The sequence below is a fragment of the Aythya ferina genome (assembly GCF_964211825.1).
Source record: "Aythya ferina genome assembly, chromosome: 2".
In the NCBI taxonomy this organism is placed as follows: domain Eukaryota; kingdom Metazoa; phylum Chordata; class Aves; order Anseriformes; family Anatidae; genus Aythya; species Aythya ferina.
The window spans coordinates 6,274,913-6,298,979 of NC_140297.1; the positions used below are offsets into that span (position 1 = coordinate 6,274,913).

At 41.7% G+C, this 24,067-nt stretch overlaps 1 protein-coding gene across 5 annotated transcripts in view; it reads left to right on the forward strand.

Moving 5' to 3' along the window:
- Window positions 1–24,067, forward strand: part of LOC311432690 (sodium channel protein type 5 subunit alpha-like) — a 206,930-nt gene that overhangs the window by 155,281 nt on the left and 27,582 nt on the right. For all 5 annotated transcript variants that reach the window (XM_084511137.1, XM_084511136.1, XM_084511135.1 and 2 more), the window contains exons 19-21: window positions 2,253–2,373; window positions 11,634–11,788; window positions 14,911–15,084. In XM_084511137.1, the coding sequence (XP_084367263.1) occupies window positions 2,253–2,373; window positions 11,634–11,788; window positions 14,911–15,084 (450 nt within the window). The remainder of the gene's footprint in view (window positions 1–2,252; window positions 2,374–11,633; window positions 11,789–14,910; window positions 15,085–24,067) is intronic.

Here is a 24,067-nt window from a genome sequence, read left to right on the forward strand (position 1 = left end):
AACTGAATTTTGATTAGTCACATCTCCTTCATCAATTGCTATTATGTCTCTTGCTCTTTTCTTTCCATTACCGAGTTCATGAAAACATTAATCCTTTTAACCTTTATGGCAAAGAGTAACCTTTGCTTCTTTTCCTACAAGCTTTCCTAATCTTTCCCTCCTCTGTTGTATGTATGGTTCATTCTTTTTCTAGTCCGTATTCAGACCCTCAGAGCTTTGTCTAGTGTTTTCTGTATCCATGTTCGCTCCCTCTTCTTCTTCCTTGAAGGCTTTTCAAAAGAAATCCTGTCTGTTTTGCCTTGCATGTTCCCTATCTCCCTTTGACACTGATGGATTCTAATATTTTCTGAAAACTCCTCCTGATAAATAACTCTTGAGCATTCTTGATTCTTTAAGATGTTTTCCCTGTGGTCTAATATAATTGCACTGTGTTCTGCAATTGTGTTCTCTGAATTTCGTAACCTGTCTCTGCTAAATACAGCACTCTCATTGACAATGCTATCAAGCTGACGTTGTTCTCACAGTTTTCTTTGATTTCTCTCTGTTGGTAAGAATTATATCCAACGAGGCTTCTTTTCTCATTGGACCTCCTATTTTCTACATCCTGCAGCTGTATATGATTTAGGATTATTTCAGTGATGCGTGTTTTGACGTCTTCATAACAGAACAAATAATGACTAAATGCATTCCCTAATGAACAGTATCAGAAAGTTCTGATTGTGCAAAAAACTTGGTACAACATCTTTTCCACCATCATATACTGTTTGTAGGCTGTAGAAAATAGGCTATTCTCTGTATGACAGCTGCATTCTGAATATGGATTTTTTAGAAGCTTTATCCATGCCGTTGGCCTGCTCTTTCTGTTCTGACTCTCTTTTTAAATGGTCTCTTCTCGATTGTGTGCAGTCCTTCTGAGTAGAGCATTAAAAACCCTAGCCAAGACTATGACCTTTGGGATGCTGCAGCTAATTGCAAAGAAGTAGCTTCCATCCCCTCTTACAAGCATTGCTGGAATGTTCAGTCTTGCCCGTTTTACCCCAGGTTCAGCATTTCTCTGAATTCAGCTATAAATTTTGCGTTGCCTGTGTATGCTGGAAAACAGAGGGTCCATTTTCACATTAATAATAAATATATGAAGCTGTACCTATTCTCTAACTCCATCTTCATGAAAATAATAATTTATGTGTACATGCCATCTTTCATATAACTATCTCACAGGTTGTTTAAAAGCATGGGTAAGTATTATTGTCCTTATTTTCTAAATGGAGAGAATAGTATTGCAAGATAAAGCACAAAAAAGTTTCAGTAGGTGCTCAGGAAAGAGAATAAGAGAGTTTGCAAATAAGTTACCTGTCCTGACTCTTGTTTCTGGCCATTTTGTATTGACATGATCCGTAGGAGATCCCAGCTTTGATGATGCCTGGTTGTGCCAGATATCTCTCCTACACAGTCAGAAACAAATGTAGGGCTGCATAAATATTATACCTCCCACTATAATGGCCAAACTAAAGAATCAAGAAAAATATAGTTTTGGATTCACACAAAATAAATATGTTTTATTTTGAATACTGATATAAAATTTTGAAGGCAAATCTTTTAAAGAAAATGTTTTATGTCAAAAGAAAGCCTAGACCTGAAATGAAATTTCTATTTCATATTTGGGCGGCTTATGTAATGGTGAGAGAAGGACTTCTGCTCATCTCAAAGAAACTGGTGCAGCAGGGAACAGGACACGGTCCTAACCACCAAGGTGCAGTTTTTATGCACCAGCTGTGGGTGAGGAGCCTCAGGAATGAGGTTTCAGAGACAAGAACCCAACAGAAGCCTTTCAATTCATCCTTCAGCATTTCAGGAGCTAGATTCTACTTATGGTTTTCCCATATGAATTCATCAAATATGAGGGAAGGACATACAAACCTTAAAATCCTGAGTGATTCAGTTGTTCCAAGCTTCCACCTACCACTAATATTCAGTGGCTGTTCCCTATGTTTCTTAGGTTGTTCCTTTTTATTTATTTATTTATTTTAAAGATTTTTTTATTATTTTTTTGGTTGGTGGTGGGTCAACCATTAGTTCACCACGGCATAGGTAGAGCTGTCACTCGAGGAGTGGGCACCGTGTGAAGTGCATGGCAATCTTGCTGTCGTGTCTGCTTTGGCTGGGATATTGGTTAGTGGAATAAAAACTCAGCTACTTCCTTCGGGGCGATTGATCAATTTGTTTTCCTCATCTTTGCTCTTGTTGACAACAAGCTTGATGAAATCAGTCTTTCTGAAGGCAGCACAGTGGATTTGACAAATCCCGCAGAACTGCTGGAGCAGATCCCTGAGTTTGCTGAGGAGCTGATGGAGCCTGAAGATTGCTTCCCCGAAGGTAAGGGCCTGCATATTTCACTGCAATGCTGAGGAGAGAAACCTCCTGTCCTCTTATCAAACATGCCTCCACATTCACACCAAGTTGCTCTGGCTGCTTGCAATAGTATTTCACTGGATGCACTTCATTTCTTAGATACAGTAATGCTCCAGAATCACTTGTTAACATTAGTCTCTGGATTTCCAAGGCAAGATAAGCCATATGCATGCTCAAAATTCTTGTGTAGCTTCTAACATGATGGGTTTATTTTAACCACAATTTGTGCTATACAGTTATTTTAAAAAATAATAATAATAAGGTTGATATATCTGATTTGGCCAATGACGATTTTTGTCTTCCAAAATATATGCATAATCAGACTTGGTAGAGAACTAATGAGTTCAGGATGTTTCTATAGCTTAGGTGTATATAGGCAATTAATATAAACTGTCTGCAGTGCTCACAAGTCCCAGGGACTCTATTCCATTTATTTTAAAAGGCATGAAGATAAGCATGTCCAGTAACATTAATTTGACCCGAGATGTGCTATGCATGGGGCATTTTACTTAATTATTTCAGATAACAACTCATATTTAGATAACTATTTTAATAACCCAATAAGCCAGTTCTTTATTCAATTTTGACACCATGCTACCCCAAAATGGATTTGAAACCCAGCTGCACAAAAAGATCTATCTTAGCTATATTTGAAAGGAAAATAACATTCTAAGTTTTTTCTTCTGAGTGAGCTCTATTCAAAATATTATCCCAGTAAGATTCCTCATTTTCCTTTAAATCTGGGTTCGGAAAAATAGGGTTAGCTGAATGTTAGCATATTCCCTTGAAAATTCAAGGATTATTATAAATAAAAACAGAGCTGCTCAGATGGGATCAGACAGAAATGATTTACTGGGTATATGAATGCCCCTGAAGTCAGCAAAAATGTGCAGCTCTATATGTGTGAGAAAGATGATTGAATGAGGTAAGGGAGCCCTGCAGGGCTTACAAATGTCCCTAGGATCTAAACATTTTTTTGGCAGCTTTGCTTAAAAGCAGTAGCCAAAAATTAATGCAGTTGACTGAAGAAAGCATGGTACTGTGCTGTAACTGTTCTGGCCGAGACAATAATATTTATAAATTAGATCTGGTGTTTTCATTCTTTCATAATATATTTCTTAATGAGACCAGTGAGGAGCAATCTATGTTGTGCACTGCAAAGTGAGAAATTATACTATATAATTGCACAAACAAGCCTGTATTATAAGACCAGTGCCAGTCAAATGCCAGACAGTTTACAAATGATGAAACCGTGGCTGGACAGGATCACCTTCCATTTTTTAAAACAAAAAAGGCTTGGATCATTCAGCCCATCACTTCATTCAGTATACAGCCCTGGGTCATTCCCAGCACAGCTGCATTCTGTAATTTTCTCTTTCTTCAAATGACCAGAACTGCCTGAATCCCCATCATGCAGACCCACACCAATACCCGGACGTTTTTTTGGAAGCCAATGTCAATGGGACATGGGGTAGCAGTGGCAAGAGGTGGATCATTGGAAGCATTAACCTAATTTTGAAGCCCACCTGTCATCCTGACCACAGATAAATGTAGAAATGGAGCCTTGGGATGAATCCCAGGCTTACCCTTGATCACATCCATCCTTCTGGCTCCTGATCCCTTCCCCATGAGCACAACATCACTGTTGCTGCCTTTTATTCCTCTCCTCTTCTAATTCCTCACCAGCCCCTGCTGAAATCAGGGTGTCCTCCTCTTTTCCCAGGCTATGGCCAGCTGAGCCTTGAGCACTAAATGGGAATTGAAGCAGAAGCTGCTCCCAGCCCTTGATCCTGTGCATGGTGGCTGGGGGCAATGGGGAAGCTGTTGCAGGCAATGGCATCCCCAGTACATCTGCTCTGCTTTCCAGGCAAAACGCGTCCATGTGGATTTTTCAGAGGCTACTGTGTAGGCTAAATGGAATTGTATTGCTCATGGATTTGGCAAAAATGCGTAAACTTGGCACGTAAGTGTTCCCTCATTGAACTTCAAGTCAGAGAGCCATAAACCGAAAGTCCAAATTACTTTTATTGCAATGACGTTAGAACTTGTTTGTATTTATGGAGAAAACCACAGTATTCTCCCATAATCTTTGTTTATTAAATGCCATCCAATATTTTCTCTCAAAGTTAGCATTACAATTAAGCCTCTTGCAGCTATCACTTCAGTCTGGTTAAAAACAAAATGAAGCAAAGCAAAACAAAACCCATCTACTTAGCTAAGATATGACAAGGTTATAAAGTACTAAAATGGAATTATTGAAGGGCAAGCACTGGGCTATTTTATCTAGTGTTGCCTTTGTCATCTTTTAATAAAGAGATACAATATTTGGAATATTTGGAAGAATGGCCAGCTAATATTTGTGAAAGAATATTAGGTGAGATGAAGAGAGGTGAGAGAGAGTGTTAAGTTCTTACCTTGTTAGCTCACCAGCTATCTAAATGCAAACTATGACATTTCTAAACACATTCAGCATAGGTTGTGTCCTGGACAAATATGTTCCAGATTCAGCCCCCTTTTTCAGATAACAAAGGCACAAAGATAATACATGTTCTGGAAATAGTTGCTGAAAGTTTGCTGAGGTCAGAGTTTTCCCGGAGTTGGGTGACCCAGATTAGCCATAGGTCGTTTTTCTTGGGGAGACTTGTTAATTTGTTATCATCTCAAAATAGCTTTGATTAGGCTGAACTGGGAATATTGTTGGGTCAGGAAATGTGGAGTCAAGGTAGGGTCACAGCTCAAGGTCGAGTATTGCTGGGAAAAACCTGATAGAAATGGAGAGATCATTCTTGTTGCCAGTTGATGGGAAAGCAACATCTAGGCAATGCCAGCTATTTGGGTATTTTTCCCTCCAGATGCCTTGCAACACTCCAGTGCTGTTACCTCTATTGGTATGCATTCCGCACCAAAAATTGTTGTCTGTTTGGACATTATCTTCTGTGTCCCGCAGAAGGTCATCCAAAGAGAGCCCCTGGCCCCAGCATACTCCTCTTTCCTGGACCCTAATAGGAGAAAGTTTTCGCCAAGTCCTCAAGCGTAATTCCCCGGGCACGGCCCGCTGGCAAAGGAATATGGTCAGATGGTTGCGCGAGAATGAGCTACCTTGATCAACACGCGGTTGATCGCAACTCGTGACGCCCAGGACACCCACAACCAGGTTTTCATGTGACCGTGTAGGAGCATTTATCGCAGCTGGAAAGCACTGAAGTTATTCTCGTTAATGGTGGGGTCTGTGTCATGCCCTCCCCAGCGGCTCTTAGCGGCCGTACAGAAATGGAAAAGCCAAGAGGAGCTCCAACAGACCGCTAAAGTGAACACATCTAGACTGAGCTGTGGGCTCGGCAACCAGATGAGGTTTGAAGGCAGTGTAAAACCAAACAAAGCCCAGAAAAATGCTTTAAGTGTCATCCTAGAAATATATATATATATAAAATATATATATATGGAACAAACCTAAGTTTGAAAGTCTCTCTTCTCTAGCCATAATACCTGAGATACAGGGCTTTTTCAGTCAGGAAGAGCATGGTAGTATTTTGTTGTAAAGTGTTCTCAGGCTTCAGAAAACACTTACTGTCCCATCACTTGTGCAGAACCAGATTAAGTCAGGTCAGACAGGACCTCCATCTTTCAACTCATCCAACCTCCTGCTCAGAGCACGGCTCCCAGCACTGGTGGGCCAGGCTGCCCACTGCTTTTGCTTCAATGCATCACACTGTTAGTTGCAGTGACCTCCAAGAGGATATGTTTTGAGGAGAGTAGCAGTGAATAAACAAGAATTATATCCTTGTAAAGACTTTGGAAGAGTGAAAACACCTGGCAGACTGTGGCTTTGTCAGAAGCCATGTCTTTGCAGCTCCCAGTTGTAGTACACAAGGAAAAACTTAAATCTCCACATGTCGCAGGCACCCAAATGCTGGAGACAGTGAAAGCAAATATATTCTGTGTTAGCCCTAGAGCTGCACAGCATAAAACCCAGTCATGCATACCAGTGGATTAGTGGGGCCAGAGGATGAGAAAGGGGGCAGATAAGAGGGCCAGCAGAGATGTGTGCCCTCCAAGCCAGACTTACCTTCTTCCTTGAGCATGCACAACTAGCCAGGCTGGTCATTAGAAACCCAGTTTGACAGATATGTGTCTTAAAACTGAGTTATGAGTACCTGCCTGCTTGAATTTGTGCTAAGGAAGCTGTATTTTCTTTGTGTAAAACCAAGCAATATTATAACCAGCATTCAAAGCTAAGCAAAATATTGTTTTGTTCTAAAAATGAATGCCCCAGTAATTGGGATCTTCTTTGAAACAGTAGCTATAAAATTATTGTAGCACAAGGTAACAGACTTACTGCTCCACAGTATGCAAGAAATTAATTGGTCTTCCAGGTTTATTGAAGAGAATCAGCAGCCTAACCCAGCCAAAACATATCTAACAATTTTATGCAAATTTAAATGTATATATTGGCAGTAGATTTGTAAAGGCTTTGCTCATAAGCTTGAAATAAATAGTCTGGCTATTGTGCATGCAGGAGAAAGTTATTGCAGCATAGCTCCCACATTTACAGGGAGATTTTTCTCCTAATGCACCAAGGTAATGCAATCAGGTCTAACAGCTCCATGATTATAATGCAGCAGGCTAGAAAATGTGAGTGCAGAGCTAAAGGAATATTTACACAGAATGCATCATAAATTAAATTCCTCTTTTTTGTTTTGTTTTGTTTTTAGTTTGTTATTGTTGTGGCAGATACTTAAGTAAGAGCTTTCTCTGTCACACCTGCAGTGGAAACTGCAGGATAGGCCCCATTTTAATCTTCAGTTTGTGGTTATGCCATAGGACACCCTACTCACGGAAGGGAACAGTTCCCTTGTTTTGAAAAGCAAACAAAAAATAAATAATATCATGGTAACCAATGCATTTAGAAAGGTTTCTTGGTAAATGGGTCTCTTTCATGAGAAATGGTACGTAATGTTGAAACGAGAATTGAAAACAACCATTGTTCTTGGGCAAGGTGACCACTAACGGAGCTCAGTACAGCTTCACTGATTTGCCAGCAAATAGCTTGACCTTTTGAGGGGGACTTTCTCTGCTGTTCTGTGTTTCTCTTGAGCAGACATATACTATGCAAAATACTGTAATGGAAATGAGTCATTTTGCTCTCCAGAAACATGTAGCCCACCATGAATTAGGGTGGCAAAACTAAGTCCTGACTAAATCACGAGGTATTCAGCTTCTTCTGCGCAACCCTATATAGTTCCCTAATAGCATTGATGTCAGGGGATAGCACAGATCTATTAGACTAAACAGCATAAGTAATGCTGTTATAAGAAATGCCAAAGGGTTTACTCATGTCTTGACACTTGCTGTGTTAAAAAGTGTTAATGAATAGTCTTCTTCGTATGGATCAAGTAAATAGCTTTCAAGACCTGGAGCTGGAATCTGTTGACCACCTGCCTTGTACAAGTCAGCTGGAGTTATTAGGGAGCTATGACCCTCACCAGATCATGCTTAGAACACACTGGAATGTTTCTAATATTTTGATTTCATAGAAATGGGAAAACAAACAAACAAACAAAAATCCACCACCAACAACTCTTTGAACATTGACTAAGGCCAAGTAAACTTTTTTGTTGTGCTTTGTAAAGCTTCCAATTCATCATTTAAGCTTGGGTCAAGGTCACCGAACAGTAGGCTACCGGCATTACTAGAGAGTCCAGGAAAGCACAGGTATTAAAGAGCAGTCACTGAGGGCAATGAGAAAATTCAAAATGGAAATAGAACTTCGTTCATTAAAAACCTATTTATGGTCAGTTTTCTTTTTCTTTCAAATTTCTTTTCTTCTGTTTGATTTATGAGTAGTTAAAAATAGCATTTCATCTGAATTGCACCAGCATGATTATTCACGGAAGTGCTACTTGACATTAGTAATTGTATCAGAATCTGGTCTAAACATTTCTGAATTGGGCCCAATCAAAAGCATGGGATTTAATAGCGCTGTGATTTTGGGCTGACTCATCTGAGAGGCTATTTTGGATTTTTCAAGGTATTACTGTCAGTAACTAGGACCTTTTTTTTCTTTTTTTTTCAGAGCAGAATTGCATGAAATTGCCATCAAAAAGCATTTAAAAAAAAAAAAAAAAAAAAAAAAAAAAAAGAAAAGATTAGTGGTCCTAGCTGCCTTTCTGTCTTTAAATATACCTCTCTGTACCTGTAGATTATCAGATGGAAGCTGACTATATCAGCAATAGCCTGTTTTTACTGTTTTTAAACTCTTTTCCATCACAAATGAATAACTTAAGGTCTTATGCTGCCCTGCTCATTAGTATTTCATTTGAAGATGACTCCCTGATTTTAGCTATGCCTGGGTTCAGGTAATCATGTTAGCTCACTGTGTACTTGAAGAAAAGAAGCAGACTTCTCCCAGGAATGTTTTATCCAACTAACTATCTTAAGGTGGGGAGAACCACTTGCTGGAAGACATTAACCTATTCCAGTGCTGCTTATGGAGTCTATGACTAGCTGAGCGGAGGCCTTTACCTAAGTGTCTAAAACTCCAAGTATAAATCTAGGTATTAACTTAGGAGAAAATAGCGAAGAGTTTTTAGACAAAAGTCTTAAGTCATAAAAATTCAGATTTTTCAAAATACTTAATTTTTTTCAAAATATTCTAAAGTATGTATGAGAACAAGATAGTCTTGTGGAAAGTTTCTTCTGCTAGAAGCAGCAGTTACCTCTAATACAAAGGGGGATTTGTGCTTAACATGAGAAACCCACACCTAAGTTGTGAACACCCTGTTCATTAGGCTGTTCCCTTGATAAATGAGGGATCTGAGCCCATGTCTCAGCTCTACCTGATGCCAAGTTGAGCTGAGTATGAGGTAAGCTGCATACCTGCATAACAGCGTGGAGTGTGGACCAGACATCTGAAAGCTGGCAGTGGGGTGAGAAATGGTGTAAGAAGTTTCTGGCAGCACTACTAAGAGAAGCAACTGAGAGCCCCCAGTGTCCTGTCCTGCTGGTGGGAATATATTGCATGGGCATTTCCAAGCAGAGCTGCCAGGGGAGAATGTTGGGCTCAGGGATCTGATACCATAGATCTGGTACTCAAACTCTATTCCATGGAGCTACTTCCTAAAAAATACCCAACTCACACACATTACTATCTCTGTGTTTGTTTTAGGAAAAAGTTCTGTCTAACATGATATCTTTTCATCCCTTGCCACAATTCTCTGTTGGTTTGGATTGAAGTGCTTAGAGTGATAAAACTTTCCTTTGCTGGAGTGGTACCTGACCCACAAAGGGGCAGAGAGACAGTCCTTACACTTGCATCTTCTTCTAGCACTATGCTATTCTCAAGCAATTTAATTATTTAATGTATTTCAACTCAGCCCAGAATTTCTCTGAATTCCAGAATACAGTGGGAATACAGGTCTGTGTGATGAAAGTATTCAGAGGATAGATAGTTACTTGCATCACTGTCACATTACATTTTCATTAAGGGTTTCCTATCCTGCTAGTCCCATGCCAAAACCTCATACAGCCAAGAACCTACAGCTTCCAAACATCTCAGAGATGGGGGAGAAAAAGCAGCTCTGGGAATGGTTCATGCATGAATGATGGCAGTGACACCCTACAGCTCTGCTGCTCCATAGCAGGGATGTGGGATAGTATAAACTTACAGAAAATGCCAGGAAGAGCACAGCAGACTTAGCAGCTTGCTCCCTCCTGGCAGAGCCAGCTGCCAGCACATCCCCACTTCCAGCTACATGGGAATCCCGGCATCCTGGGACTTGCACTTGATCTCCTTGCAAATCACATGTAGCTCAAGAGCCTCAGTTATGCCACCTTGAATTAACAGCATCTGCTGTCTGCGTAACCTTGGCACTCACCCTCTTTCCTTCCCCACATTCCTTGCCTAAATATTATTTCTACTTGCAATAGCGTTGCATTACATCACCAGAGTGAGATCTCCTCCCTTGTCACTTCTGAGCAGTTGTTGTGTGCTTCGAGATGTGTCCGTGACCTCAGCCACCTTTCAGCTAGGGAAGCAGCTGGCCTGTGATTTATCATCTTATGATGGGACTATAAAACTCCACAGCAATGTCTATTTCTATGCAACACATGGATTAAATGCAGGGTAAAAAGCTTGTGTTTTGGAAATAAAGTAGTTTCTAAGGGTTATTCTCATCAGCAAATGTTGTGACACTTGATTTGAATTATCTGACATAAGTCTCAATGGCCAGCCTGGGAAAGGACAAATTCTGGCTACCAGGCTGTCCTCTCATCACAGTTTTAAGTTCCTACTCAACACAAGATAATGGAAGTGGTGCTTTTTAAATGGGAAAGACCAATCTATCTGTTACTAACAACAATACTCTTTCACTATAGCAGTTTAATGTTGCTAAGAAGACTAAAAACATGGCCAAGGTTTTGCCAGCAGAGATCGTTCTGTGGTCCCCATTGCCACCATGGCATTTAGCTATTGTATTTGTCATTGCAACACCTCGCTAAGGTCTGAAAGTGCTCTAAGTGCCAGTAGGGAACTTGCTGTGGACAGAGGCTGGATATCTAAATTTCTGCTGAAGTCAGAGAGGATTTAGCCACCTAAGTACCCTTTCAAAGTTGACCTGATGCCTTGTTTAAGCTCATGAGAGACCAAGAGATCAAAATCTGCTTTTCCTGTCTGAGTCTCTTCAGCACATTGGTCCCATCTGCATTGCTGCACCACCTCCCTTCATCTCCCTTTCATCAGGTTGCCACTTTTAATCAGTAATTCTAACGGTACAGTAATACCAAGAAAATATCCTTCATACATTCAGAAGGACGTGGAAACTATTGGTAATACCCTGCTGGAGTCAGTAGACCAGATCAGCAGGGCTGCCTGAGCTTAGTTCATACAATGTGATCAACCTGGGGCACGGGTGACTCATGACCAAAATATTCTGTAACCACAAAAATCACTGGGAGAGACCACTAGGGCAGGTTTAAAGTGATTTTGAATATTTTTGAATAGGGGAGTGAGAAGGGGAAATAGAAGGCAAAGCAGAAGAGTATGATGAGAAGTTTCTAAGGGTCGTTAGAGGGAGAAAAGGTAGGAAATACTCCATGTAGTAGTTTATTGCTGGAATCTTGTAGTTTATTGCTGGAATCTTGTTTAGCAGGCACTTTTTACAGATTTAAGAAATAATCAGGCCTTGTTTTTTTAACGGTTGTTTGGTTTTTGTTTTGCTCCTTTTCAGTTTGCGTGCGATTCTTCCCATGCTGTTCAGTGGACATCTCAAAATTTCCAGGCAAAATTTGGTGGAGGCTCCGGAAAACGTGCTACAGAATTGTCGAACACAACTGGTTTGAAACTTTCATCATATTCATGATCCTGCTCAGCAGTGGAGCCCTGGTAAGTGTATCAAGGTTTCTTCATTGATTGAAAGTAGACATGGATCTAAGAGAAGGTGGCCTCAGGTTAGGTGCATCCAAGATCTTATGAAACCTCATTGCTCATTTCTCAAAGCAAAGCACAGCAACCAGTGAATCAAAGAGCTACCAGTGGAGCTGGTGGATGTGTATCATGTTCTGGATGCACTTTAGCTTAACCCAACATACCTTTCTGTGCTCAGATACCTCCTGCTTGGAGCCGAGTGAATGCACGCACAAGAAAACCAGTTGGTCATTGCCCATGACTCTGATAAGGGATATTCTCCTCCTGAGAGGAGGTGTGCTGGGATTATCCACTCTGTACTATCAGCCCTGGGCTCTTTGTGGCAGTGGCAACCAGCATGCAGTTTCTAGGAGTTTGGTAGACAATCTGGCTTGTTCTCTCCACTCTGAATCCAGCCTGCTTTTAGCAAAGATTGCTGCTCTAGCTGTTCAATCTTGCCTTTTCCATCCCTCCTCCTGTCCCCTCCAGGGTCACTTAGATAGAAAAATTAGCACCTCTGCTTAAGGCTGTTGCTTGAAGCTCCCATCCAGTGCACCTATATTTGCATGGGTCATTTACATGGTTAAGAATGTCCCTGAAATTGATGCTGATTTCTCCCAGGGTTTTAGTTTGTTATAGAGCAAAGGGATATATAGGAAGTTTTCTGGACTTTGGTCTGGTGGTCACTGATTTTCTCCTCAGTGATGGGGTTAAGAAACATACCTACTAAATTCACAGGCAGTATCATCTTTGGACAGGTTACCAGTGTTTTTCTGAAGTTCAGGATTAACTTTGCCTAGCAGATGAATCTGCCTTCAGTATTTAAATGAAAGTCACCTTAGAAAGGTTCCTGCTTCACTTCACCAGGGATAATCAAGGGCAGAAAGACAAAATGCAGGCTGACTGGTGAGGTAGCAGATTTACTAAAGAGAGCTGGAGAGAGAACAGGCAGCAAACAGAATAGAATAAACTACATCACAGCACTGTAGAAAAGCCGAACACCCCACTAGGCTGTATAAATAAGCATGTTCTTCCACTCCAGTTGGCATCAAGGAGGCCTCAGCTGGAGCACAAGGCTTCAGCTCTGGGCACTGCACTTTGGGAAGGACGTGGGCTAATTGAAGAAACTCCAGAAGAGGGCAACGCAAATTGTCAGTGGCCTAAAAAATAAGAGGCAAACACAGAAGTACTAGGCTTGTGCAGTTTAAAGAAAGTCTCTGCAGGAAGGCAAGAAGATGGAAGTACATAAATGTTGTTACAAAATGAACAGAATGGACAATTCTCCAGGTCCACTAGGGATGGACTGGAATTTTGCCCAGGGGATTTTCTTTTATTATGAGAAGAAAAAGGCTGAAAAACTTGTACAGATAGCAGGCTGCTGAAAATTGTCATAGCTTTGCTGAAATCAATGGATTCTGACAGTTTTTGCACCAGCTTGGGGATCAGCATGTTAATTTTTTAACACATTTTAAAGGGGGCATGTCATTTGCTATAATACACTTCAGACAAATGCAGTTCTTTACATGTGTAATTAAAAGTGCCTTAGATACTGAAGACTGTGATATAAATCTCATTTAATTTTCATTGAAAATGTTCATTTGCCTTTTAAAAAATTTATTTTCAGTTTACTCGGTACAGTTCTGTATAAGGGCAAATTTCGCTGCACTTTCTCACATACCTGCACTGTGCTTCAGCATATCAGCTCTGCTCTCCAGGATTGGGATTGAACACGTGGGAGGGTACACAGACATTTTATTTTTTCCTTTGTTATTCTGGCTCACGGTCTGCTCTTGGTAGAGCAAACACAATGTGCTTTCTGACAAGTTAGTAGCAAACAAGGGGAGCGGAGGCAGGAGGGAGAGAAGGAAACCACTTTAAATAGTTTGCTGTTATTTTTGCAGTAATTGCAAAGTACAGCAAGTCATCTGACAAAGTGAGCGAGCCCCTACCAGAAGCGATAAACTCCAGTCTGTCTGTGTATTGTTTTCTGTGGCTTTCTCCAACAGCTCTTTCACACCCTTGAAATATCATTTTTGAAGGCAAGATAGGAGACTGGGTCGCAGCGAAAACGTCACCCCGAAGTGTGGGGACAAATGGACAAGCTTTGGCTTGGGCTGCCAGAGCTGTCTTGTCAGTTTAATTACTGTTTCCTGGCAGACAAAAGACCAGTGTGACTGCCTGAGTGACAGGCAGCACGCTTCTGGTATCTACAGGCACTGGGTGCTCGCTAACTTTTGCAAGTTCCTCAGAAAGTAGCGAGAGATCTCGAAATATGTAAATGTAGATAATGAAGACGATTAGCACAGACCCTCTTGAATAATGTCGTGCTTTCTTGCTGCTGAGTGTCACACGCTGGGACAAGAGGAATATATCAAAGCCTGGGTCCTCCAAGTGAGAGGGACACAGAGGGAGGCAGTCTGGATAATGATCAGCTGGGAAGCAGGCTAAAGCCACTGCTCGACTTAGCAGCTCCCAGCCGAGCCATGTATCTGCTGCCCTGACACCGGGATCCTGCATTTTTATTTGACATGCATTATAAAGTGAAAGCTAAATTATGGGACAACTTTACTTGTTTTATTTTAGTAGGCACATTGTTTTATATCGTAAATATTTTAAAAGGGTTATTAAGTTGCTTGTACTTGATGCAGATGCTGAATGTCTTTTGATGGTGCCCTGCACAAGCTTAGTTAGGGAGACAGATGAGATGGGTAGATAGATACCTTGACCTTTAAAACATAATTGCTCTGTTAAGTGAATAATAATGAGCATTTCTTGAGGCAGATAGTTGTAGCTACCTGAAATGTGATGGCTGAACAGAAGCCAGGGAACTCTGTGCTCTGTAACACGGGCGTAAGCATGTTAATAACCCAATTTGTCATCATTAGCAGTAAGACGTGTCTGACTAAATGTAAGGGTCGGATTCTGTCTATTAGGTTAGGATCAGTACTATCTATGACTGTGCACTCGTTCTGATGGTAACATTAAAATATACCAGAAATCACTGCCAGTACATGAAGTCCCATCAAATGAGACTATGTGCAGCACTGATGCTTTCCAACATCGCTCAGCAGAAGCTCTTAATCAATATTTTGCACTTCCAGGCTTTTGAAGATATTTATCTCGAAGATCGAAAAAACATAAAAACCATGCTGGAATACGCTGACAAAATATTCACTTACATCTTTGTCTTGGAAATGCTTTTGAAATGGGTGGCTTATGGCTTCAAGAAGTATTTCACCAACGCCTGGTGCTGGCTTGACTTCCTCATTGTAGATGTAAGTACCGTTTGGGAGCTACGATGCTGCTCATGTTGTGATTTTATGGTGCGCATAAGGAATAGAGGCTGTTAAGTCTGGCAGCTTTGCGTCTGCAAAGTGACAGCTGTCGCTCTGACTCCGAGTAACAACCTTTGGTGAACCTCGAAGGAGGTCGCCAGACGCCGTTTTGCGACTGTGCATCCCCAGCACACAGCGTGCCAGGGTGGAGAAAACGGCTCCATGTGTCTGTGCAGAGGTGTTACCCTGCTAATGTGAGTCACGTTCCCCTCTAGTCCCCAGGAGCTCACTCTTTCTCTTAGCATTTAATGTCTCGTCCCACACTCCCGCCTAGCACAAGGTCCGGTTACCTCCGAGTGCTCCGCACATGACCTCGACACACAAGTCTCAGCAGATTAGAGGAGCTGTCCTTGGCAGAGCTTCCCTGTGAGGCTGCCAGCAGCACCTCGCAGGATGCTCAATCTCCGAAGCATTCACAAGTGGAGGAGTCCAGAAGAAGGTGTGAATAGCCCTACCTAAAGTGATTTCACTACTACAAAACCATACAAAATACTCTAAATCCATGAAATGTCTCTGCGCATGGCTCTCCTGAGAGAATAATCTTTAAAACCAAGAAATAGTTGAATAAAAGGGAATTAATCCCCTAAGAGTGTTGCTAGAACCAGCCATGCCCTCTCCAAAGTTGTGCCTGGACCCCCATGCAGAAGGTCAGCAGGTATTAGCACATAAAACCTGAAGTTTAACAATGGCTGAGTGTGGGATCTGATGAATTCCAGAAAGGCCAGAAATGCTGCATCCTCCAGATGAGGTTTAACATTTCATCACAGCATATCAATAAGGAGGCAATTATCTCCCCAAGGCTATTTCTTATTAGCTCGGGGTATTAACGTGGCAGGCTAGCAAAGCTTTGCCATGACTGTAACTTATTAAACTTCTGATGAATTATTTTTTTCCCCCATTTTACGTCTGAACCTTGACTCGGGGGAGAGCTGTACTTTCTTTGGCCCCAGCCCAGAAAAGCACTTCAATGGGGCGATTTACTTGTTTGAAGTTATGGACATATCTAAGTGCCCTGCTGGATCAGAGCCTTTGGAAGCTTCTCCAGAGCTTTAATAAATTGATTTATGAAAAGGAAGTTCTTTACATAAATTGTAGGTCATAAATTCCTCTTCACATACATGCTTGGAAACCTCTTAAAGGGAAGGCACTTATTTTTCACAGATTAGTTTCAATAGAAAAGGAAGGCCTGGTTTAATTATCTAACCACAAAATTGGAAACCACCAGCTCCTAAGTTACAGCCCAAACCTGAAAAATGTGCTTACTGTGGTTTAGGTCAAGTGGCATACCTTCTCTTCCTTTGTTCCTCCATCTGTAAAATGGGACTAGTAGGATTCATATAAAGTGTTGTATGGGTTTCCAGGAATTTGTTGTTGGAGCTAATGTTCATAATGACCTTCTGGAGACTAGAAGAGCTAGATGAGAGCTGAATATTGTCACTACTATAAGTAGGGGTCTTCCTGATGGGGATGAGAGTTTGCATGGTGAATTCACCGAGGCAGTTTGGTGCTCTGCTGTATTACCAATAGTCTGCAATGAGTTCCTTCCTTAATAGAAGTACACATAGAGCATGGCATTTAATTAATGCCAAAGAGAGTAAACCAGAAAAGCAATGAAATTCTGTCCTCCATGCGAAAAACTCACTTGAAATAAGAGCTGTGCAAGAATGCAAAGTCAGTATGTAGCCCAAAAATTTAAGGTTGATGTTTGCCTTTTCATGATGAGATTTGTGAATGTAATGTCAGATTGCAGAGAAAGCCATGGGTGGGTTGGGGAAAGAGGCTGCACATCCTTGCCACTTCCAGAGCAGTCAGGTCATTAACCAGTGCTATGGGGGCAGGCAGACCACAGCACCCCTGGACTGTCCTGTCCCCAGCAAAGCCACTGGCCTAGTCTTCTTTATTTTCTGAACCCACGTGAAAAGGTTGTTTTTGCAGGATCCCAAGCTAGCCAAAAAGATGTCCCGCCCTTGAGTTGTTTTGGTTACTTAATTGACTCTAGGAAGTTTGTCCTTTTGCATTCTCAATTAATAAAGCTTTTCCCCATGCCCCATTATTTTCTTCAGTCATTTGCCAACATGGATTATGAGAACCGGTAATATATTTTTAGCAGGTTTAACAGATGCTCTTCTCCTAGCCTATTGCTCGCACACCCTGCCACTCTGAATTGGCAGAGTAACATGCTGTCGTTTTTCCAGCACACTTTTTACTTCAATTTACATTTTCTTTTGGTCCTTTGAGAACCAAATCACTGCAACTGAGCTGCAGAAGGGAGTGAATGAGTGAATTAGCTGCTCGAAAAGAAGCAGATGAACCACTTGTCTGATTTTCTCAAATTTATTTGTTTAAAATTATTCACTTAAAAATTCCTGATCTGCAAATTATTCATTAGCAATTTGGTATTGGTATTCAAAATTCAAGCTGCGATGGTTGATTTTTCATTGGACATGGGAAACTATCTATCATCTGTGTTTTCTCATTGTACAAATGCAACTCAGAACTCTTTCTCTGCTGTGAATTATTCATAAAACGATCTTAAAATTTGCAAGTATTCACTGTTTCTAAATGGGAAGTGAACCCAGAGGGGTTATAAGCACATTGCTGAAGAATTATTATTTTTCCCCATACTTACTCTGCTCAGTGAAAGACCTTTGACACTGATTTGGGCCTGTGGAGCAGCAAAGGCTCTGTCTCGTGATTGTGGATTACTAACAAAAATTCTGTCTTGCACAGCCTGAACATCAAAACACAGTAATCCACAAACTGAGGGCTATTTTTGCTGGATGTAGAATCCCTAAAGGATGATCTCTGATAATGGGCCTCCACATCTCTAAGAAGCGTGCAAGTGTAGCAAAACAAAAAGAGAGTGCTTTTAAATACATTGCAATACAGTAAAGTTTTGCAACAGATTTCTTTGGGAGGAAGAGAGAAAGGAGTAATCAAACCACAAAACAGAGGCTCATTTCAACTTAGAGCACTTGGGAGAGATGCCTTAAATTTCTGCAGTAGTTTTGGATATACTGAACAAAAAGCATTAATGCATTAATCTATAGATTACCTCCCTGCAAATAACATGTATATTCTTAAAATTAACCCACTTCTACACTGTAAATGTAGTTTTGCTGTGCACACAAACTGTGTGATGGGGACTGCAAGTCACAGCTCATTTCCAAATGAGAAAAAAGCAGAGTCTGTAGCATAACCAGAGTGTAGACAGACATCAGCATCACCGTCACCATCAGGAATGGTGTTTATGCAGAAGCCTCTTTGCTAGGCTGCATAGGCAAATATTTTCACAAAGAATTGATATTTCCCAAGCATTCGTGCAATCAAAACCTGTTTGTACTCAGCAGATTAAACAAGAAGTACAAACTTGGCCAGAGACGAAGGCGCATGGCATTCAGAACAAATGTTTATGAAAACTGTTCTCAACCAGGCGCGTCCCGCGACAGGCAGAGACAGTTGGGTTTTAAAACAGGGAGCAGATAAACTCCTCCGGTCGTGCCTGCTGGTATCACGTTTGATGTTGCTTTCAATTGTTTCCTCTGACCTATAAATATTATCTCGAGCTTATCTAGTTTGAGCTTCAGCCAATTAATTCTGAGCAATGCCCCGGCCTCTGCCGACAGCAAGCGGATTATTCCTTTGCAGTGGTCAGTTCAGGGAAGGCACTGGTCTGGAGCTCAGCATCATTCAAAGGGTGGAGGTGTTGCAGTCAGCAGCTTCTTTGCTTGGTGATCATCCACTGGAGGCGAAGGGGAGAGACCACTACCCTGCAGCAGTCATGGGAAAGCTCTCGGGAAGGGGATGTAACCGCCCTAACTCATTAGTAACACTGCTTGGAAAAAACTCAAAGGCAGGTTTCATGGCCTGTGGCATACACAGAAAAATCCTCTTAAGCGGGCACCAATGTCATTTCTCTACAAAAGTCCATTATCGCAAATCCATCGTCTCCATTGCAGCTTTTGCATTCCATTTAATTGACCAAAAGTTAGTTCCAATCGAGGCTTAAAAAAAAAACACAAAACGATTATTCTTTACTGGTTTCAGAAATGAGGGGAGGCGAGAGTTTCTCCACAAGTTCTTTCTAAGATCATAATACCTTGCAAGATTTGATATAGGGAAAGGCTATTTCCTACTGATTTTTAAAGCCTCCTCCCCTTTCAGTCCTCTTCAGCGATGGTCCCTAAAGCTCCATCCTGTAGTAGGGAGGGGAAGATGCTCTCTAGGTCCCAATCTCTGTCCTGATGCCCCACCAAGTTCTTTCTCCAGCTGAGCCACCACGGAGAGAGATTGCTCCTTTCAGCCCTTTTCCCCAGGGAACTGCTCCACTGCCTTGAAGGCTGGGGCTCACAGCAGCTGTAAGCAGCATTTCTGTCTGCAAAATAGTTCAAGAAAGGCTCAACAGTATCTTTTGAGGCCAAGCATCTCAAGTGAGTTATACAGCAAACTCAGGAGGAAAGAATTTGTCGACACTTTTATGATAGTAAAATAAGATGTAGGGGTTTGTTGCCCCTTTTGGTGAATGGTTATAACAGAACAGGTTTCTGGTCTTTGCCTGTGCACTGCTGAGTTTGTACTTAGAGAGCTGTGTTCCCCATTGAGCCCCTTTCCAAATTTCCCGTTTGCTGTCAAATTTCCTGTCTGTGTGCTTGAGAACCGCTCATGGATGTTCAGTCATTAAACACATCATCATTTTCAGTGAATGGTTAAAAAATACAGACATTATGTTTTCCAAGATAGTTTCCTGGAAAGCACTTGCTCTAAGATTTCTACTTAGAATACTTCACTGCCAGACGAGTTAAAAAACAGCTAATAATCTTTGGGTTTGAGACGAACAATTTTAGCAGTCTTTCTATCCCTAGCTGAAAATTGAATTGAATTAAATTATGCCCTTGTGTTGGATTGTCTTTAAGTGACAATTAAAAACTTGCTGTGTGAAGTAAATATTGATGGCTTATGATTACTTTAATTGTTTTTTCCATCTGTATTCCCTGTTGATTAGCAAGGTGATTTCTGTTTGCCTTACCAGTAATTACACAATCTGCTGTAATGAATTGCTCCCAAACAGCACTGAAATCCAATTTGTATTCTTTGGAAAGTATCTTAAAAGCATGTGGATTTCATCTAGTTTCTGTTTGGAAAAGCGCACGGGAACAGAATGACAAAAATACAGCCAAGGTAGAGTAAAAATAATATAGCCTGTCACTTGGAGAAGCAGTTTATGAGTGAATTTATTAGTGCTCTCTATGAGCTATTGAAAATCCACGGGTTACAGCAGATCATTATTACCTCAGAGCAGGTTTTTGACTGGTTTCCTTCCAGTTCTTCAAAGCAAATGCTCTTGTGGGATTTTTGAAGATGTCTCAGTGTGCATTCTTCTGGGCTTCTGCCAATGACATAAACCTCCCAGCTAACTAAAGAGAAAAGAGAATCCCTTTCCAGAAGCCAGGGAGCCTTGTTTCAAAGGGGGGAAAAAAATGCTGTTTTACTACATGTTGCCTAATTCAGGGTAAGTGAAAAAAAAAAAAATTCCACATGAAGATGAGATAAACGGTTTTAATGTGTGTTAGCGGACACTGTAAATCTCCTTTCTGCCTCCCCACACTTTATCTCAACATAACACATGTGAAAACATCCAAATGTCTTGTCTTATCTTGGTTTGCACCTCATGTTAGTTACCACATAGATGCTAAAAGGAGAGCGGCCCGGCTTTGCCAAGTGGAAGTGCAAGCTGGATTTCAGGCAAAGAATGCTTCAGACAAAGGAAAAGGGATGGTCAATGAGGGTGAGGAGAAAAGTCCATCAGCAAACCTAGCTTACTGCCTGCCTAAATGCTGCATAATGGTTAAAATACGAAAAATTTGTTATTAAGGGATAATTTCAGCTTTTGAAAGAGGTGTAAAAAGCCAAGCTCAGCTCAGATTGTGCTGAACTAGATTTACCAACTGTTTTTACTTCTTGAAGTTATTTAAAGATGGAGCACGTTTCAGTGGCCCTTTTTAGAAGAACATCCTTAAAAATAAAATAAGTGATATTTGAGCCTTCAGCCCTTGCATGCAGCCTGCCCAGCCCTTTCCATGGCTGTGAGCATAGCAGCCAAATTCCTCACAAAGTGATGTTCTCCCTTGGGTGGAGGATCAGTGCTGGGAGGGAAACATGGACCTTATGTCATCAGATATAAGAGGAGCTCTGTCCTATGGTTCTCCTCCCTGGTGCCCAGCACCTTTACAACCTCAACAGCTGTTGACCTTCACCACCATCGAGGCTTCACCCAAGCTAGAAGTGAAAAGGCTGCTTAAGAGATTCGTGGCAGTCAAAGGAGGATCAAAGGAATTTGGAGGAAACTTAGAAGTTGCACACCAGTGGTATAGAGATTTTGGGTTGGCCTCCTAACCTGGCATGGCTGTGAAACTGGCTTTGGGATGCTTTGTGCTGAGGAAAATGAAGATGATGATTCTGACACATGCCATGGCACCATTGTAATATATCCTTATTCACAGAAATTGGAGGTCCTGTAATTTGTCAGGGTCACTCTCCATCCTAACCTATTCAATACAAAATCAGGACCAAGTCAGGTTCAAGAATTCAACTATGCAGGGATGTTTTTCAAGTCATATTTGCCACATCGATTTTGGTATTTTTCCTATTGATTTGGACCATCTGATTAAATAAATGCTTTAGGGAAACAAGGAAATCCAGAATTGCACCTTGTGAAAACAACCCACGCAAATTTTTCTCTTTTCCTTTTGCATTGTGACATATTTGAGTAAAGTTGAGCCTAATCCTGCCCAGAAATAAGCATCCCTTCGGCTCAGCACCTCAGCTCCCACCGGCAGAGATGGCAGTGGAGCACATCCGATGGGGCTGAACCCCAGGGAAATGTTCTCTCAGCAATCACCATGCACACCCCCGGCATTACAATGCTGTCTTCAAATAACAAACAATAATCAAGCGCATCCCCATCCACAACCTGACAACAGCAGTCAGCATCAAGAGGGTACCCTGGGATGCATCGGGAGGTGTTTTCACAGATCTTTTGAAGGGGAGAATATCATTCCTGCTCAGCTGCCCTAAATCAAGGCTGTCTCTGCACGGTGCCTGGATGAGAAGCAGAACGGAGTTGACAATGAAGAAATTCTTTTGTTGCAAACCCCAGTAGAAATGCCAGCCTTTCCCAAGCAGCTGCAGCCAGGCAGCCACCACTGCAGTAAAAAGGAGGAAGGCTTCAGTTCTAGGACAAGGTCTAGCTGATCGAGGGGCATCCTATGGTCCCCAAAAGTCACAGGAATTCTTCTGCCATCCCTACCCGTGCTGGTAAACATGACCCAGGGATCTGGCAAAGGTGCAATGTAAAGGTGGACTGTGAAAGCCTGAAACCCCATTCCAAGTGGTTGGGGTGGGAAAACTGCGAATCCCAAAGGGCAGCCAAGCAGCCAAGCCCTTTGCTATCTCTCTGGATGCAAGAACACAGCAGCAGGTTGTTTGGCTCACCCTTGGAAATTAGCTGAGGTTTAATTCTTGATTCACAGCCATCTGCCTTGGGAATTCACGGGAGCTGTTAGAAAAGCCTGAGCAGGTGTAAAGGAGGTGACAGATTAAGAGAACAGCGAGACGTAAAGAGGTTCTTCTGGAAACCACCAGGAAGCAATTAGGATGCAGGAATGATTTATTTAAAAGCATTTATGCCAACAGGAGTGGCACATGCTGTTTGCAACGAGGCTGCCCTCTGCAACGGAAACATTGCCTCAAAAAGCGTGGACACAAGGAGTAGGAAACAAGCTGAGAAGATGGAATATTAATAGACTTTCACAGCCTTAGTTTGAGCATTAGATGGAGAATTATTTTTTTTTAAAAAAAGAGGAAATGCCTTGCAAAAAAAAAAAAAATAGGCTGAGTGGATGATGTGAAAACCTCTTTTAACCTGAGTTACACGAAGTAGTGTCTGGCTTTCCAGGAGATAATTTTTTGTTTATAATTAACCTAAGCACTCATGTATCCCATCATATTACAGTACATGAGAGCACTCCAGAGCAGTAACCAACCTGCTGCTGGTAAGGGCAGCCCTCTGTTAATTCCTTTGCAGACGCATTCGTCTCCGTGCCATGGACCAGCTCCAGAGCTGCCCTCAGGAGTCCATGGTCCTCACCTGAACACAAGGGTTCTGGTTCAAGGAAGCAGGCAGTAGAGGTGGAGATTTCGTGCAGAGCACCTTAGTCTCTCTAGCCTCCTAAATTAAAGACCTTTACCTTTTTGCCCTTCATTCCTTTGATGCAGTTCCTGGATCTGTAGATGCACTCATGCAGTTAGGCAGCTGTGAGGCAGAAAATGCAATGCCCAAGCAAAAGGGTAAACAGGTATGAGAAAAGATTAAGGGGATAATAAACCTCTGCTCAGAAATGATACATGGTAGAGGGAACACCAACCTCATTACTAGCTGTTTCACCCAAGGGTATTTCAGAGAGGCAGCAGAAGCTCCAGATATTTCACCTGTTTTTGCAAATTCCCCTTTCCCTGTATTTTTTTTCTCTCAGTATGCATTGGTGTACAGACCTAGCTTTGTTCCTTTTCAAAAGAAATGGGGCCAGCTGAGGACCATGGGCCTGGCCTTTAAAGACACTGAGCTGCTACCTGGCCTGGGAGGATCTGAAGATCTGCTCTGTAGGCATTACTTGCAGCAACAGGCATGAGAAGCTAGCCTGGGTGGAAAAGAGGAAAAAAGAAGCACCTGAAGTAATCCAAGCTCTCTTTCTTCTATCTTTTTTCTTTTTTTTTTCTCTTTTCCAAGCACAATTAGAGAGAGACAGGTGTTCCTGGGGCACATAAAAAGCTATTTGAAAGCACTGGGGGCCTGCATTAGCTGAAACTGCTTATTTAAATAAGTGGCCAGAGCTTTCAGCTCAGCTGCTGTGCTCCCTTTTGGATA